This window comes from Triplophysa dalaica, chromosome 3, assembly GCF_015846415.1.
Source record: "Triplophysa dalaica isolate WHDGS20190420 chromosome 3, ASM1584641v1, whole genome shotgun sequence".
In the NCBI taxonomy this organism is placed as follows: Eukaryota; Metazoa; Chordata; class Actinopteri; order Cypriniformes; family Nemacheilidae; genus Triplophysa; species Triplophysa dalaica.
Window position 1 is genome coordinate 24,153,710 of NC_079544.1, and position 15,099 is coordinate 24,168,808.

A 15,099-nucleotide genomic window follows, 5' to 3' on the forward strand; every position below is an offset into this window, starting at 1 on the left:
TTGTCTATGAATTAATCAAAGTTGTAACATCAAATGAATGCTTCTGTGATGTGTCTCAATGTGGGTAATCGGCTCAAATTAAACTGTCTGAAATTCCAGATGGACAGACATAATTTAGAAATAAGTATTACTCATGACACTTCAATGTATCATACCATGTTGTGAATCTGTTGAGATGCAATCGTTCAAAAACAGTCGTTCATCATGTTAATGGAAACGTATCGATTGTGGTGAGACGTGAATCTGAAACAGTAATGAATTGAATGGTCACTGGTGAAAAGCCACAAGAAACTAGGCTGTGTTGATGGTTGATGAGTGTGTTGGTTGGTTAAGGACATTCATTTGATAGACACACACAATGTGCACAACAGCGTTCAGTCAAATCTGTTTATTCTTTGACCTTAAACAGATAGTGACATGAAGATAGATGTCCATATGTGTTCGTGTTTATGTGTGTGAGAGAGAGAGTATTTCAATCTGCCATCTATGCTAATCCTCTATGCAAAGATTACTAAAAAGACAACATCTGTTTTGTACACACTGCTTATATTTTCTTTGTTAAACTGTGGCACTTTAAAGGCTTTAATCCTTTAAAGCTTCAGTCGTGACCCACCTACTTGTTGTGAAACCACAAACATTTACATTTAAAGCCATGTTAAAAAATCACCTACACACATCTAAGCTCCTCACACAGTACTATCTGTTTGGGCCTACACATGCACAAGACAGAAACTATATGAACTGACATGTGTTTGTTTTTGTGTGTTGGTGAGCTGAATTTTTCATCTAATCCAGACGTTTGTCTAATTACTTTGATCTGGGTCGAAGTAGACCAGCTAAGCCCCGGGGGTATTTCTGCAAACAATAAATACACAGAAACACTACACAATGGGTGAAAGTACTCACACAAACCTCAGCACGCATATAATGTCTGAACGCATACCCCATCCTAGATTCACAAAGATACAAATGCTTTTGAATGTGGGTCAGCCTGCCCTGATCCCACTCCCCGCTCCCTTACAGAAGGCAACGCTCCTCATATATAAACAATAATACAGACATCAACAAAAATCTATCACGGATTTGAGAAGACTGCCTTCTCCACCCAGAAAGTAAAAGCTATCTCGTAAACCAATACTAATGTCATCCCAGGATCACGTCACCATGGTGACAGATTCTCAGTGTCAATCCTGTTTGCTGCAAACTCAACCTTCCTTTGTGTGCCATACACCTTGTTTTATTGATTTAGGAGAAGGGGAAAACAACATTGCCCATGCAGCCCTTATTTTTATGACGGAGTGGATCAGCTGAGGAGAAACATTATTGTGTCCTGGGTTATACAGGTATCACCTGGGTGGCTGTGTTTTATGAAGAGTTTGCATCTGTTGAAACATTCATTAGCGGCATGGGTGTTCTGGAAATAAATTGCATTATTATCAGTCTGGGGGCTGTGCATTATTAAAGTCGGTGACACTCAATTCATCTCTGCTGTGGGGATGAGAGTCACCCAGGACCAAAGAGCAAATCATTCATTCCGCTTTTAGACACATGGACAGACAGCAGAAACACTTTCTGTCACATACTCTCTTTATTTCTCTGGAAACCACACAAACACAGGGATGAAAGACATAGAAATGAACATAGAATATAAACATAGATACATAGAATATAAACATAGATACATAGAAAGGGCGTCACTCTGTTAACACTGCATGTAAGTGTTGTTTTTCCTGTAATTCGACTGTAATTAGGCATTCCTGTAGCTCCATGGTTAGAGGATGGCACTAATAACACCAGTGGTAGGTTCGATCCCAGGGATTGCACATAGTCAACATCTACATGTATAGAATAATGCAATTATTATAATGCGCTTTTCGATAAAAGCATCTTCCAAATGCATAAATGCAAATAGACGGTAATGGACTCATCAAACATAAAAAACGTCACAAAGTATGAAGCCTCCAGTGAGAACATTTAAATTGAAATGTGTTAAAATGCTAAAAAAATATTCGGGGTTGTTTGTCTTCACTCAAAAAAACAAACAAATAGTAGCCTATCACAGTTAATGTTTACATATTTCAACATAATTAAATTTGTATTAATCTAATTAAGTTATTTTGATAATACATATATATAGATATGTAGTCACTCAACTTTAGCCGTGTTTAAACAGCGATTGGTGTTTTGAGCACGTGTCGCTATCCGTGGTCCTGAAAGCACAAAAGTGAGAACAAAAAAGTCTCAACGTCAATGTCAATTAAATCGTTGTGAAATTGTCAAAATATAAAAACAAAGTAAATATTCAATTGAATTCACACGAAGTGCCTCAATAACATGACAACCAACAAGACGACCAACATATTATGACTTTCATTCCTCCGAGAAAAAAGGAAATGACAGCTGGTGAAAAAAACATATTTCGCTTTTCAAGTTAATAATTTTGCCTTTTAACCACCATTTTCTTTAAATTGTAATATCTTAGGGTACAAAGCCAAACAACAGAAACAGAACACCAAAAGACATGAAAAAAGTAAAGGAAACAAAACAGGTTGCCTTGAACATCATTCTGTTTGAAGATTCAAGGACTGATGCGAGCTTTATACCAATCAGAGTGAACAATAGATAGAGCGAGAGAGCGCGCGCGCGCGCGCGAGAGAGAGAGAGAGAGAGAGAGATGTAGTCGGATCAGCTGAGCTCGTAAGCACGGAATGGGGAAGTAGGATTCATAATCTATTTCACAGGGATATGAAACGCTCTTTTGGTTTGTAAGGCTGTACTGGTGAAGGATTGACGCAGACTCATATTGATGTGATCCCTATGAGCGATAAATCTGAAAGAGGAATATTCTCACATCGCCTTTGGAGAATGGCAGGACATAGCGGTGGCCTGTCGGGATCGCTCAAATGCCGCTTTGTTTAACGTCCCAGCGTGGATTGGTGGTTCGACTTTGTGCATAAGTGCATCTGAATTCACCAGACACATTTTTAAATCCAACAGCCCATCTATTAGCGAGCATTAACAGGTAAGATCTCTGCACGCATTATTCTTACACGATCCGATTTATTCTAATAGATCTCAATGCATCATGTGACTTTGCCAACACTTTTCCTAATTCGATTCACTACACGCGCACTGGTCGTCTCTCGTGAAGTTCATTTTATTTCGTTCAATAACAAACTGCACTTGTATGTAGTAACACACATTCATATTTTTTTATTGATCTGTCTTTGATATTTCTGAGTAGTGCTATGCGTTAATGAATGAAACACGTTCAATTTTTCTATCACATTTTACATTGTGCAATAGAGCAACAGTTAAAGTTATTAGGCTATCAAGGCAATGGTCATTCAGCACTTGACAGCAGCAGGCCAGAAAAAAGAGCCAGAGTCCACACGGACCATCAGTAAAAGCCTGTATTTGCGTTATGTGCAGTTTTCACTGTGATTGAAGCAGATATGGATTTGTTTTCGGCTGTTGAGTGATACAATAAATGGATGAGAGCTGCTGGTTTTCAGTGTGATTTTGCATCTAACCTGAGGACGTTTTGCAAATAATTGAAAATGTGAAAATGTAGGAACAGCAGAGAGACAATGCTACAGAGTAAAATGAACAGCGCATCCAATTTGTTGCAACAGGTTAGAAAGATGCAGACCGTGGAGCGAAAAAAAACATGTGGTGGAAATTTGCATTGAGTCATGAAAATGTGTCAGACTGTTTTCATTTAAAAACCAGTCACGTGCAAAAATACTGATAGAATTGAATAAACCGACCAGGCTTATTGTTTTGTGCATCCGCTGATATAACCACCCCCCAACTTCACCAACACACACCAAAGGAAAATCTGGTTGTTGCACCCCTATTTCAAATAATGTTTGACGGAAGCAATTTTGTGTTCTTTAACACAATTACTATCATGTCATTGTTTTACATATATCTGCCATCACTCATGTTGCATCCAATAACCCTAGCCAACCAAATGTGAGATTTGTCATTCTCTTTCTCAGGAGACATACCTGAGATGCTGGAGACTTAAGCAAAAGTTTCCATTTGACCTCCATCTCTCATCTCTTTTTATACAGGTTGTTTAAAAAAATGTTGTATAGAACAGTACAACGTTTCAGGGTTTGAAAACCATGATCTCACATAATCTTAACAATAAACAGTAGTTGGATGCTAAAGGTTATTTAATGATGGTGCTGATTTCTTTCAGGCTTATCTGACTGTATTGACTGAAAGTGTGGAAGCACAAAAGCACATTAACACAGACAGACGAGTGCATGGATAACAAAGAAACAATCAATAAAATTAACCAGCATGATACAGCACATGTGTAGCATTCCAGCGTTACAGTAGATTGTAGGTAAACGTGAAAAAAAGCTAAATTATTATTTTCCATTTCGAAGCATGAAACAGAAGTGTGACAGAAAACAATTACAGTTTTACACTAATGAGAAATCTAAGCAAAGTCCTCCATCTCTAAACAACATTTTTGCAAAAGTAAGGATTTAAAGGGATAGATTTAACTATTTTTCTGGCATTCATCCTCCAATTTCCACAAACCACTAATTTGCATCTCCAATCCCCGGTTTTAAAATCAGCGCATAGTGTTGCTTTTCTGTAAAACACACGCCCAAATTGATCTGCAGTTAGAAGAAAACAAAATCGATAAACGTAAACTAAAGTTGAACACTACTCTAGGATTAAATAACAAGCAGATATGTCTATTCATTTGGACCTGCCTAAATTCAGGCTCTCTACGCAGACGGTGACACAGCGGCACACAAAAGACACATTCATAGACCTTGTATTGATTTGAGGACAGTGGGTGTATTTTAAGAGGTTTGTATGGTGTGTGTGAGTTTGTTTGCACTATTGATGAGCAATGATGAAAGATTGCGGTGCGTATGTGTTTGTAAGTCTTTGATGGCTCTGTCTCTCTCAAGGTTTGGGGAGTGTAAACTGTTTTTGAATATAGCCTTCATGTTGCGTGATTGCTGTGAACAGAATGGAAAACGCAGTGGAGAGAACACTCGATTGTATGTTATCTCCACTGTGTTAAAGTGGATATAGCCAAGTGTCACAACCCACATAGGCTCCACTCACTGCTTTCTTGCCTTTCGCACACACGGTTCACACCTTTAGAGAAAACGTCTACCTGGACTTTTAAAATAAAAGTATACAACAAAGCTTTTACCGGCCTCAGGAAACCTTTTAAAGAATGGACTATAAGAACATACAGTATAATAACATCACAAACCTTTTAAATCTCAAAAGGCTCTCCACAGCCAGCTTATAGGAATGATTCGCACGAAAGTGTAAGTTCTGTCCTCATTTATTCCCTCATGTCGTTCAAAACCAGTATGACTTTCTTTCTGTGCAACACAAAAGAAGACATTTTAAGATATGCATACTAAGAAATCAATGGGGACCAAGGGTGTTACCAACGTTCTTCAAACTATCCTGTGTTGTCTTTTGTAGAAGAAAGAAAGTCTTACATCTTTATGTCAGTTAAAGACAAATGACAATTCCAATTAAATTCTACCTGACTAACTATAATTAAATTATAAATAATAATCATGAGCCTGAAGTTGTAACTATAACTGTAAGAAGACCATTTTTATTGTAGCACCTATTTTTATGTACTTGCTGATTCTTGTTTATTTTCCACCAAAAAGATTCAAGCCCATAGAAAGGGAAAAAACAGGAATCTCTTTTAAATTTCGGTTATTTCTCATGACACCAGTGACATTAAATAGACGTCAATTTTTTTTTGCTTGAGTCTTCTGCTTCTCAGATATTTCTCCTGAAATGTTTCCCTTAAAGTTTTAAAAGAGGTCTCACCAATGTCACAAACTGAGTCTACAATCAAAAGTCCATATTATTGAAGATCTCATTATGAACATTTCTCGTCAAATTTTACCAAATCTAGATTATTTTACCTCTACAATCTACAGTCATTTTCACCTCCATACTCTTCATGGAGGTTCAACGATTGTATCTTTGTTTTTAGACAATTGTAGGAATTTTAGGAGAAACATCTGAGATTAAGATGCTGCACAAAACATTTATTTTAAGCAATAGTTTTATCCAAAAGAGATTTGCATTAAATTACCCTTTTTTACATTTTCTTAAGGTACCATGAGTGGTGGATGCTGTGGGTGTTTGCTAATGCACAGATATCACATTGGAGGATGTTTAATTCAGTACTTAAGCATAAAAGGAATGAGTAAGTATGAGCCAGAAATAGTGACTTTGCCTCAGCAAACACCACTAATTGTTTGCTATCATGTGTAAATGTTAACAAGGAGGTCTGAGCGCTTGGGTATTACATCACTCTGTTTGTTTTTAAGAGCACACAAGGTGTGAATAATAATGATAATCCTACATCTGGCATGCCGGATGCGTAGCGTTTTCAGTGAATAAACTTTACATGCACCCGCCACCCTCTCAAAACATCATAATTTAATCCCTACAGAACGTAAACAGTCAGCGCTAATAGCTTTGAGTTTTGGGAGTAACTCATACAATTAATACACCTATCGCGTGATCTGATTTGACATCAACATTTGAGTCACAACGATCTCTTATTTTTAGAGAGGAAACCTCAAGCTGGATCAGACTCTCAATAAGAACACTTGAAGGCTGTCAAACTCACGACGTCTGGGGAAGATAAGAGAGAAAAATACGAGCACAAGCGCGAATATACAGTGATGCCCTCTGGCCATGCCTCCCACGTTGTCATGGAAACAATAGCTGCGAGTTGGGATTCTGAAGGCAAGGCCTGCAGGCAGTATTATGACCAAGAACAGCGTTCGGCTCTGAGCGGAGACTAAAGGAGATGGACCCGCTGAAACAAAGGGAGAGATTAACAGAGAGGAAAATGTTCAAAGACAGCTCTGAGGGAGAATGAATTACATTCATTAATATAATGTCATGCTTGTTATGGCCCAATTTTCATCGGGCACGTTTCCACGAGTCAAGCTGGCTACTCATTATTGGTCCTGACTAATGCGGCACATATTAAGGGTTCTATCAAAACCCCTTTAACATCCGGTAATGTGGCTTGTTGAAAAGAGATGTGCTGTTCTAAGGAATAGGACAGATGATGAAACAAACACATAGCAACCACCCACAAGACAACACAAATCCAATAACCTTAGCAACCACAAATGCCCTAACAATCAGCAGAAACCCCTGCCATTGTGATTGCTTTTAAAAAGTCAAGAAATAAAGTCAGAAAGATATTTAGCCAAAGACGATAATTTTATGATGAATACTATAATTCAATTCAATTCAATTTTATTTATGTAACGATTTTCACAATGTGCATTGTTCCAAAGCAGCTTTACAGGAGAAAAAAACGAAAAACTGATGGTGTTTATAGAACGGCCAAGATTACTCTAGTAAATAATATCTAATAAATGCAGTCTCCCAGGTGGTTCATGGCATTTTTTGCATTAAGTGAATGCTTGGCTGAAAGATGTGTCTTTAATCTAGATTTAAATTGGGAGAGCGTGTCTGACCCTTGAATAGTTTCGGGATGGCTATTCCAGAGTTTAGGTGATACGAATGAGAAAGCTTGACCCCCTTTGGTGGATTTAGTTATTCTAGGTGTTATTAAAAGTCCGGAGTTTTGAGATCTTAGATAGCGCGATGGGTTTTAATGTGAAAGAAGCTCTGTTATAGGTAGGAGCTGAAGTGTTTAAGGCTTTATAAGTAATTAAAATAACTTTAAAGTCAATACGATACTTAATGGGTACTGTTTTAAACAAAAGCATTTACACAAATATGAAAACGTCCATAATTTACTTATCCACACGCCATCACAGATATACAGTATATGAACTCCTTACTTCACAAAAAACACAAAAATAGAATCACAAATTGTTCACTTTTTCGCTTTAAATGTCAGTCATGGGCACCAAATTTTTTGTCGTTTATAATTTAATAAATTCTATTGCTGTAGACCCTACACTCTGGGTTAAATATGTTGGGTCAAATATGGACAAACCCAGCGTTGGGTTTTTTTAACCCAACCATTTGGGTTAAATCTTGTACCCAACATGCTGGGTTGTTTTATTTACATCAACTATACCATTGCTGGTTTAAAACAAACCCAAAATGTTTGAAAATGATAATAATACAATCACAGAATTACTTGAGGCACTAGTAAGAATCAAAAGTTGAAGTTTTATTAAGGGTCGAAATGCAAGACAAAAGGAATTCATAAAAACTTACAATATTTTGATGCTCAATGAACAATAAAACGGCATATAAAACAGTTCCATGCAATTTATGTTTATACATATAAAAAAACATTAATTACATAAGTTTAGATTTTAACATATACATAGTCGCACAAGAAAATATAAATAGTTCGACAACTTTCCACGTCAAACCTCATAACTGTTTACAAAATACAATTAACAAAGTGTAACGAGTAAAATGCTTTAGGACAATTCCAGCATTATTGATGTGACAAAAACACTCAGAGAAGGTATTTGTTACCAATATACTGAACCATGCAGGGGGACACGGTGCCTTAGTGGTGAGCACGTTCGCCTCACACCTCCAGGGTTGGGGGTTCGATTCTCACTTCCGACTTGTGTGTGTGGAGTTTGCATGTTCTCCCCGTGCCTCGGGGGTTTCCGGTTTCCTCCCCTGGTCCAAAGACATGCATGGTAGGTTGGCATCTCTGGAAAAAATTGTCCGTAGGGTGTGAGTGCGTGAGTGAATGAGTGAATGATGAGTGAATGAGTGAATGAGTGAATGAGTGAATGAGTGAATGAGTGAGTGAGTGTGTGTGCCCTGCAATTGGTTGGCACTCCATCCAGGGTGTATCCTGCCTTGATGCCCGATGACTCCTGTGATAGGCACAGGCTCCCCGTGACCCGAGGTAGTTCGGATAAGCGGTAGAAAATGGAATGGAATGGAATACTGAACCATATATTTTTATGTTACTGAACGAAAAATATCAGTATATGCACAAGTTTTCTATTTTAAAGAAAGGAAATAAACAAGCGTTATGAATGTGAAAAAGGTACACCGTATTCGGGAGGCAACAAACTTTGTAGGATTTCTGTGAACTAAAATGTACAAACCTGAAGCAATAATACCTTGACTTGAAGAGAGACCTCACACAGGTAATTGAACAACCAAATGTTGATAAGGTGCAGTTAGTACAGTAAAACCTTTGGAAAAAACAGTATTGGTTGATTTTTTTAGTCTGTGAACGTTCCTCTTCATATAAACTAAAAGTTCTTTCGGTTCCAGTACTGCTTAACCTGACATATCCAGGGTTTTACTGAAGAGGATTCTTTTCCTGGGAGTTTGTAGACAACAGTGTTGCGTGCACTTTTGGAAGTGGATGTCCAGCAGGAGGGTTTCTTTATCAATTTGTTCATCTATAAAGAGAAAAAGGGACAATAAAAGAGACAAGAGAAGAATGTAAGGAAACTGGCCTTCCCAGAGCACAATGGATTATAATAAACATATGAAAAGTGAAAAAAAAAAATATATAAAGAAGTACATTAACATTTTACCTAAATAAAGATTACCTTCAAGCGTGTTATCAGGACATCCAAGTTCCAGTCTACTTTCTCCTGAATAGAATGATCCATTAATATTAGCTGTTATTCTGCACCCTGTCAGTGGGGGAAAAGAAGAAGAGTGGGATCTAGTACAGAAAGTGAAATACAGTTTTAAAAAAAATTATATTATAAACGTTTACACAACTCTTAACTTATTCGACACATTCAGGAATACGTATAAGAATTAAAAGACCAACAATTGTTCGTTTCATGTTCCAAGAATTAATTAAATCGCACAGTTAACCACTAACGTTATAAGAGCCAGCGGCTATTCCCGAAGCAATGGCCGAGGTAGAGCTGCTCTCAGCGGAATCACGACCGCTGACAGCCTGAAGCTCACACATCCAACAGCGTCTTAACAAAATCTCAAAGAGGCGTTATGTTTATATATAAATCACGTATTTGAGTTCTTAACAACTACATTATCGTCTAAAAGACTCTTAAAACTACGTTCCGTCACCGAACATTAGTGGTATTTATAAAAAGAAATTGCTGGATGTTTGCTTTTTGACACGACGCTCTCTCGTGTCGACCTTAAACTAATATCAAGATGCGTAAGTTACTGAATTTAATGACTCACACGGGTCAGAAATTTCAATAGGGAATGATGGCCAAAAGGAATTTTAAATTATTAAAAAGCTGTAAATTAGAACAACGTGGGCATAACGTTACAGACTAGCTATCCAAAGCTAACGAAGCTAGATTGTAACGTTACTTTTCAAACCTAATCTGAACAGCCGAATTTAGCATACTTTTGCATTTTTTGATGTACAGTAATAGTTTTATACATTAAAAACTCAAAAAACTAACCTTTTATTCTCAGAATAACAGCTATCCGAGATGAGTTTTTCTGAGGCATCGAGGAGTGGGAGGGGTTTACTCTTTCAACTGTCACTCAATTGGAACCGTCTGGTAACCCAGCATTTGGGTAACTCAAAAAATGACCCAACACTAAGAAAATGACCCAACAGGCTCAACCCCGCTGTTGGGTTAAACAAATAACCAGCATTTTTTTAGAGTGTACTGACACTTGACAGCAAGACTTGAGAGTTTCTATTACAGAGGACTTATGGCCTAACACCTCTTCCTTAAGTGCCAGGCATGGGTTCATACAATGTAAAATATCATTCAGAGCTCACTTAACTTATGCCCAAATGGCAAAAAATCTCCCTGACAGGAGTGCTGCATGCGGTTGTTGCAAACATTCACCTGCCAGTCGTTTACATGTTTTCGACATGACTACAGCGGCTAACATTTTGGTCCAATCCATTTGAGACGCTTAAAAAAGGTCTTAACATCAATATTGACCCTGACCCATTTCTAGCCCTGTTTGGGGTTTCTCCTAGACCCGATTTGACGGCCTATGATCGTACAATTATTGCTTTAGCTATAATCCTGGCTAGATGGGCTATTCTCAACTGGAAACAAAGTATCCTCTCCAGCCCCTCATTACAGGTGGATACAGGACATTTTCCATTATGTTAGCCTTGAGAAATAGAAATGTTCGCTCTCAGGGTAACCTATCATTTTGCAAGACTTGGGATCCCTTCTTAAATTACATTACAGGTTTACCTTGCTCCATCTGGTAACAATCCATAACTTTCAATTATTTTTAGGTAGTCATCAGAAGGAAAATTGAGTTTATTTATTTCTTCAATTATTATTATTATTATTATTATTCATATATGTAAATGAAAATGAGATAACTCCATTTATAAAAGTTTTCTAAAATCATGTTTTAATATTGTTATCATGTTTTTACTGTGTTTTATTGTGTTATTTAACTGTATTTTTTAGCTATTATGGCTTAAATCAATTCCAGTTTGATTGATATTAATTGGAATGCACTATGTTAAAACAAAAAGTGAAGAAAGTAAAACTAAACAATTTTAATTGATTTACTACAATGTATGTTGGTTGGGTCCTCTTTTAAATTCAGGTAAAAAAGGCAAAATCCATCCATCCATCCATTTTCTTCCGCTTATCCGGGGCCGGGTCGCGGGGGCAGCAGTCTAAGCAGGGATGCCCAGACTTCCCTCTCCCTAGAAACTTCCTCCAGCTCTTCCGGGGGGACACCGAGGCGTTCCCAGGCCAGCCGGGAGACATAGTCCCTCCAGCGTGTCCTAGGTCTTCCCCGGGGTCTTCTCCCGGTGGGACATGCCCGGAACACCTTCCCGGGAAGGTGTCCAGGGGGCATCCGGAAAAGATGCCCGAGCCACCTCAGCTGGCCCCTCTCGATGTGGAGGAGCAGCGGATCTACTCTGAGCTCCTCCCGAGTGACCGAGCTTCTCACCCTATCTCTAAGGGATCGCCCGGCCACCCTGCGGAGAAAGCTCATTTCGGCCGCCTGTATCCGGGATCTTGTCCTTTCGGTCATGACCCACAGCTCATGACCATAGGTGAGAGTAGGAACGTAGATTGACCGGTAAATCGAGAGCTTCGCCTTGCGGCTCAGCTCCTTCTTCACCACGACAGACCGGTACAGCGACTGCATTACTGCAGAAGCTGCACCGATCCGTCTGTCAATCTCCCGTTCCATCCTTCCCTCACTCGTGAACAAGACCCCCAGATACTTGAACTCCTCCACTTGAGGCAGGAACTCTCCACCTACCTGAAGTGAGCAAGCCACCCTCTTCCGACTGAGAACCTGCTGATTCACACTCGGCTGCAAACCGTCCCAGTGCATGCTGAAGGTCCTGGTCTGATGGGGCCAGCACGATGACATCATCCGCAAAGAGCAGAGATGAAATCGTGTGGTCCCCAAACCTGACGCCCTCCGGCCCCTGGCTGCGCCTAGAAATTCTGTCCATAAAAATTATGAACAGAACCGGCGACAAAGGGCAGCCCTGCCGGAGTCCAACATGCACCGGGAACAAGTCTGACTTACTGCCGGCAATGCGAACCAAGCTCCTGCTTGTCATACAGGGACCGGATAGCCCTTAGCAAAGGGTCCCGAATCCCATACTCCCGGAGCACCCTCCACAAGATGTCGCGTGGGACACAGTCGAATGCCTTCTTCAAATCCACAAAACACATGTGGATTGGTTGGGCAAACTCCCATGAACCCTCCAGCACCCTGGAGAGGGTATAGAGCTGGTCAAGTGTTCCACGACCGGGACGGAAACCACACTGTTCCTCCTGAATCCGAGGTTCTACCATCGGCCGGATTCTCCTCTCCAGTACCCTGGCATAGACTTTCCCGGGGAGGCTGAGAAGTGTGATCCCCGATAGTTGGAGCACACCCTCCGGTCCCCCTTCTTAAAAAGAGGGACCACCACCCCGGTCTGCCAGTCCAAGGGCACTGTCCCCGACCGCCACGCGATGCTGCAGAGGCGTGTCAGCCAAGACAGCCCCACAACATCCATGGACTTGAGGTACTCAGGGCGGATCTCATCCACCCCCGGTGCCCTGCCACCGAGGAGTTTCTTGACAACCTCGGTGACTCCAGCCCGGGTGATGGGCGAGTCCGCCTCCGAGCCCTCAGCCTCTGCTTCCTCAATGGAAGACGTGACGGCGGGATTGAGGAGATCCTCGAAGTATTCCTTCCAACGCCCGGTGAAATCCCCGGTCGAGGTCAACAGCTGCCCCCCTCCACTGTAAACAGCGTTGGTAGGGCACTGCTTCCCCCTCCTGAGGCGCCCGACGGTTTGCCAGAATCTCTTCGAGGCCGACCGATAGTCTTTCTCCATGGCCTCACCGAACTCCTCCCAGGCCCGAGTTTTTGCCTCCCCAACCATCCGCGCTGCAGTCCGCTTGGCATGTCGGTACCTGTCAGCTGCCTCGGGAGTCCCACAAGCCAGCCAGGCCCGATAGCACTCCTTCTTCAGCTTTACGGCATCCCTTACTTCCGGTGTCCACCACCGGGTTCGGGGATTGCCGCCTCGACAGGTACCGGAGACCTTACGGCCACAGCTCCGAGTGGCTGCGTTGACAATGGAGGTGGAGAACATGGTCCACTCGGACTCAATATCTCCAGACTCCCTCGGGATCTGGTCGAAGCTCTGCCGGAGGTGGAAGTTAAAGATCTCTCTGACAGGCGATTCGGCCAAACGTTCCCAACAGACCCTCACGGCAAAAGGCAAAATATTGTTATATATTCAATTTGTTTATATATATATATATATATATATATATATATATATATATATATATATATATATATATATAAAAACTACTATACGTCTTTTCAGCTTATTTAGCATTCTGTATGTAATAGATCCATGTAAACAAACATCAGGGCACTAAATTCAAATATTTTGCAGGTCAATAACTTTAAATCATGGTGTCTCACTACAAAATGCAACCAGTCACATGTAATAACCAATAATATTCTGCCTGTTTTAGAAGACTATACTTTTTAAACACAATAAATATACACTCTCAATGTTATTTCTCATCAATAAAAGCCTAATGAGACTGATCTGATTAAAAAACGTATATCCGCCGCTGCGGATATGGTCACTTATTGATTTTGCATGCCTATTAACATTTCTTTCCTTTCAGGCTACAGATTTAGTCTCATTAGCTGCTAAATTTATGACAGGGCTCTAAGCAGAAAGCTTCACCATTTGGGAGCCAGATGAGAATGTAAACAGATGTTATATCCACAGTTTATATTACAAAATCCACCGTTAAGCAGAACCTTTCTTATCCAATGCAACACGTAATGCGTTTTAAGTACCTTTCCTACAAAGCAAACTGCCGTCTATACAATCTTGCCTGGGGGCATAATAGTGAATGAAGAAGAATCTCTGAGTTACATATCGCACGGTTGACATTAAATCCTGCAAGCTTCTTTTCGGCAGAGCACACAAAGCCCTGCCTGTCCATGTATTCATCCTGCAGCGCATTCACAACTTCTACAACCAATAAAAAAAGAGCGGATCAGCTCGCGAATGGAATGTAGTGTAGACTGTGTATAGCTCATTCAAAGCAGACAGCAGAAATGCCACTGAAGCGATATGACATTTATAGTGTCATTTATGTCATGTTGTCAGTCTAAGAAAGGTCTAAGACTGTGATTTGTTTTTTTATATGTTGCAACTTGTAGCTGTTAACTGTCGCCCGTACCGTATACGGGACCCTTACGTTTGCATCAATATTGTGCATGTCATTTCTAATCAAATCATGACAAACTATATATTATTGGAAAGGGCTAAAACTCTAGAATACAGATTACTTTGGTGTTTTTTTATAATTTATGTAGGGAGAGTAATTGATTCTTTTATACAAAGAGTGTTTTTAGATTTTTGTTATCCTTTTGCAACCCGTATGTTTATAATGTATTTTTTAAATACATTATAAACATAAACTTTTTAAATTAACTTTTTACAATAAAGCTAACAACATACTTGAATGTGTGATTTTTTTTTAGCAATAATTAGCTATTTTTCATTTTTCAAACGAGACCAACCGTGAGTCTGTATTCCAAAGAATTCATGAGTTACCGATATTTTAGTCCCAACATGCGTTTTCATGTGTAGGCTCAAAAAGGTCTCCGACAGTGAAC

The 15,099-nt window shown here is 39.9% G+C and overlaps 1 protein-coding gene across 3 annotated transcripts in view; it reads left to right on the plus strand.

The window, feature by feature from the left end:
* Positions 1–2,685: 2,685 nt before the first annotated feature.
* Positions 2,686–15,099, plus strand: part of lrrc24 (leucine rich repeat containing 24) — a 30,575-nt gene continuing 18,161 nt past the window's right edge. For 2 of the 3 annotated variants that reach the window (XM_056742474.1, XM_056742471.1), the window contains exons 1-2: positions 2,686–3,022; positions 6,134–6,226. In XM_056742474.1, coding sequence (XP_056598452.1) covers positions 6,150–6,226 — 77 coding nt within the window. In that variant the 5' untranslated portion in view covers positions 2,686–3,022; positions 6,134–6,149. The remainder of the gene's footprint in view (positions 3,023–6,133; positions 6,227–15,099) is intronic. The other variant, XM_056742475.1, reaches the window with a different exon arrangement.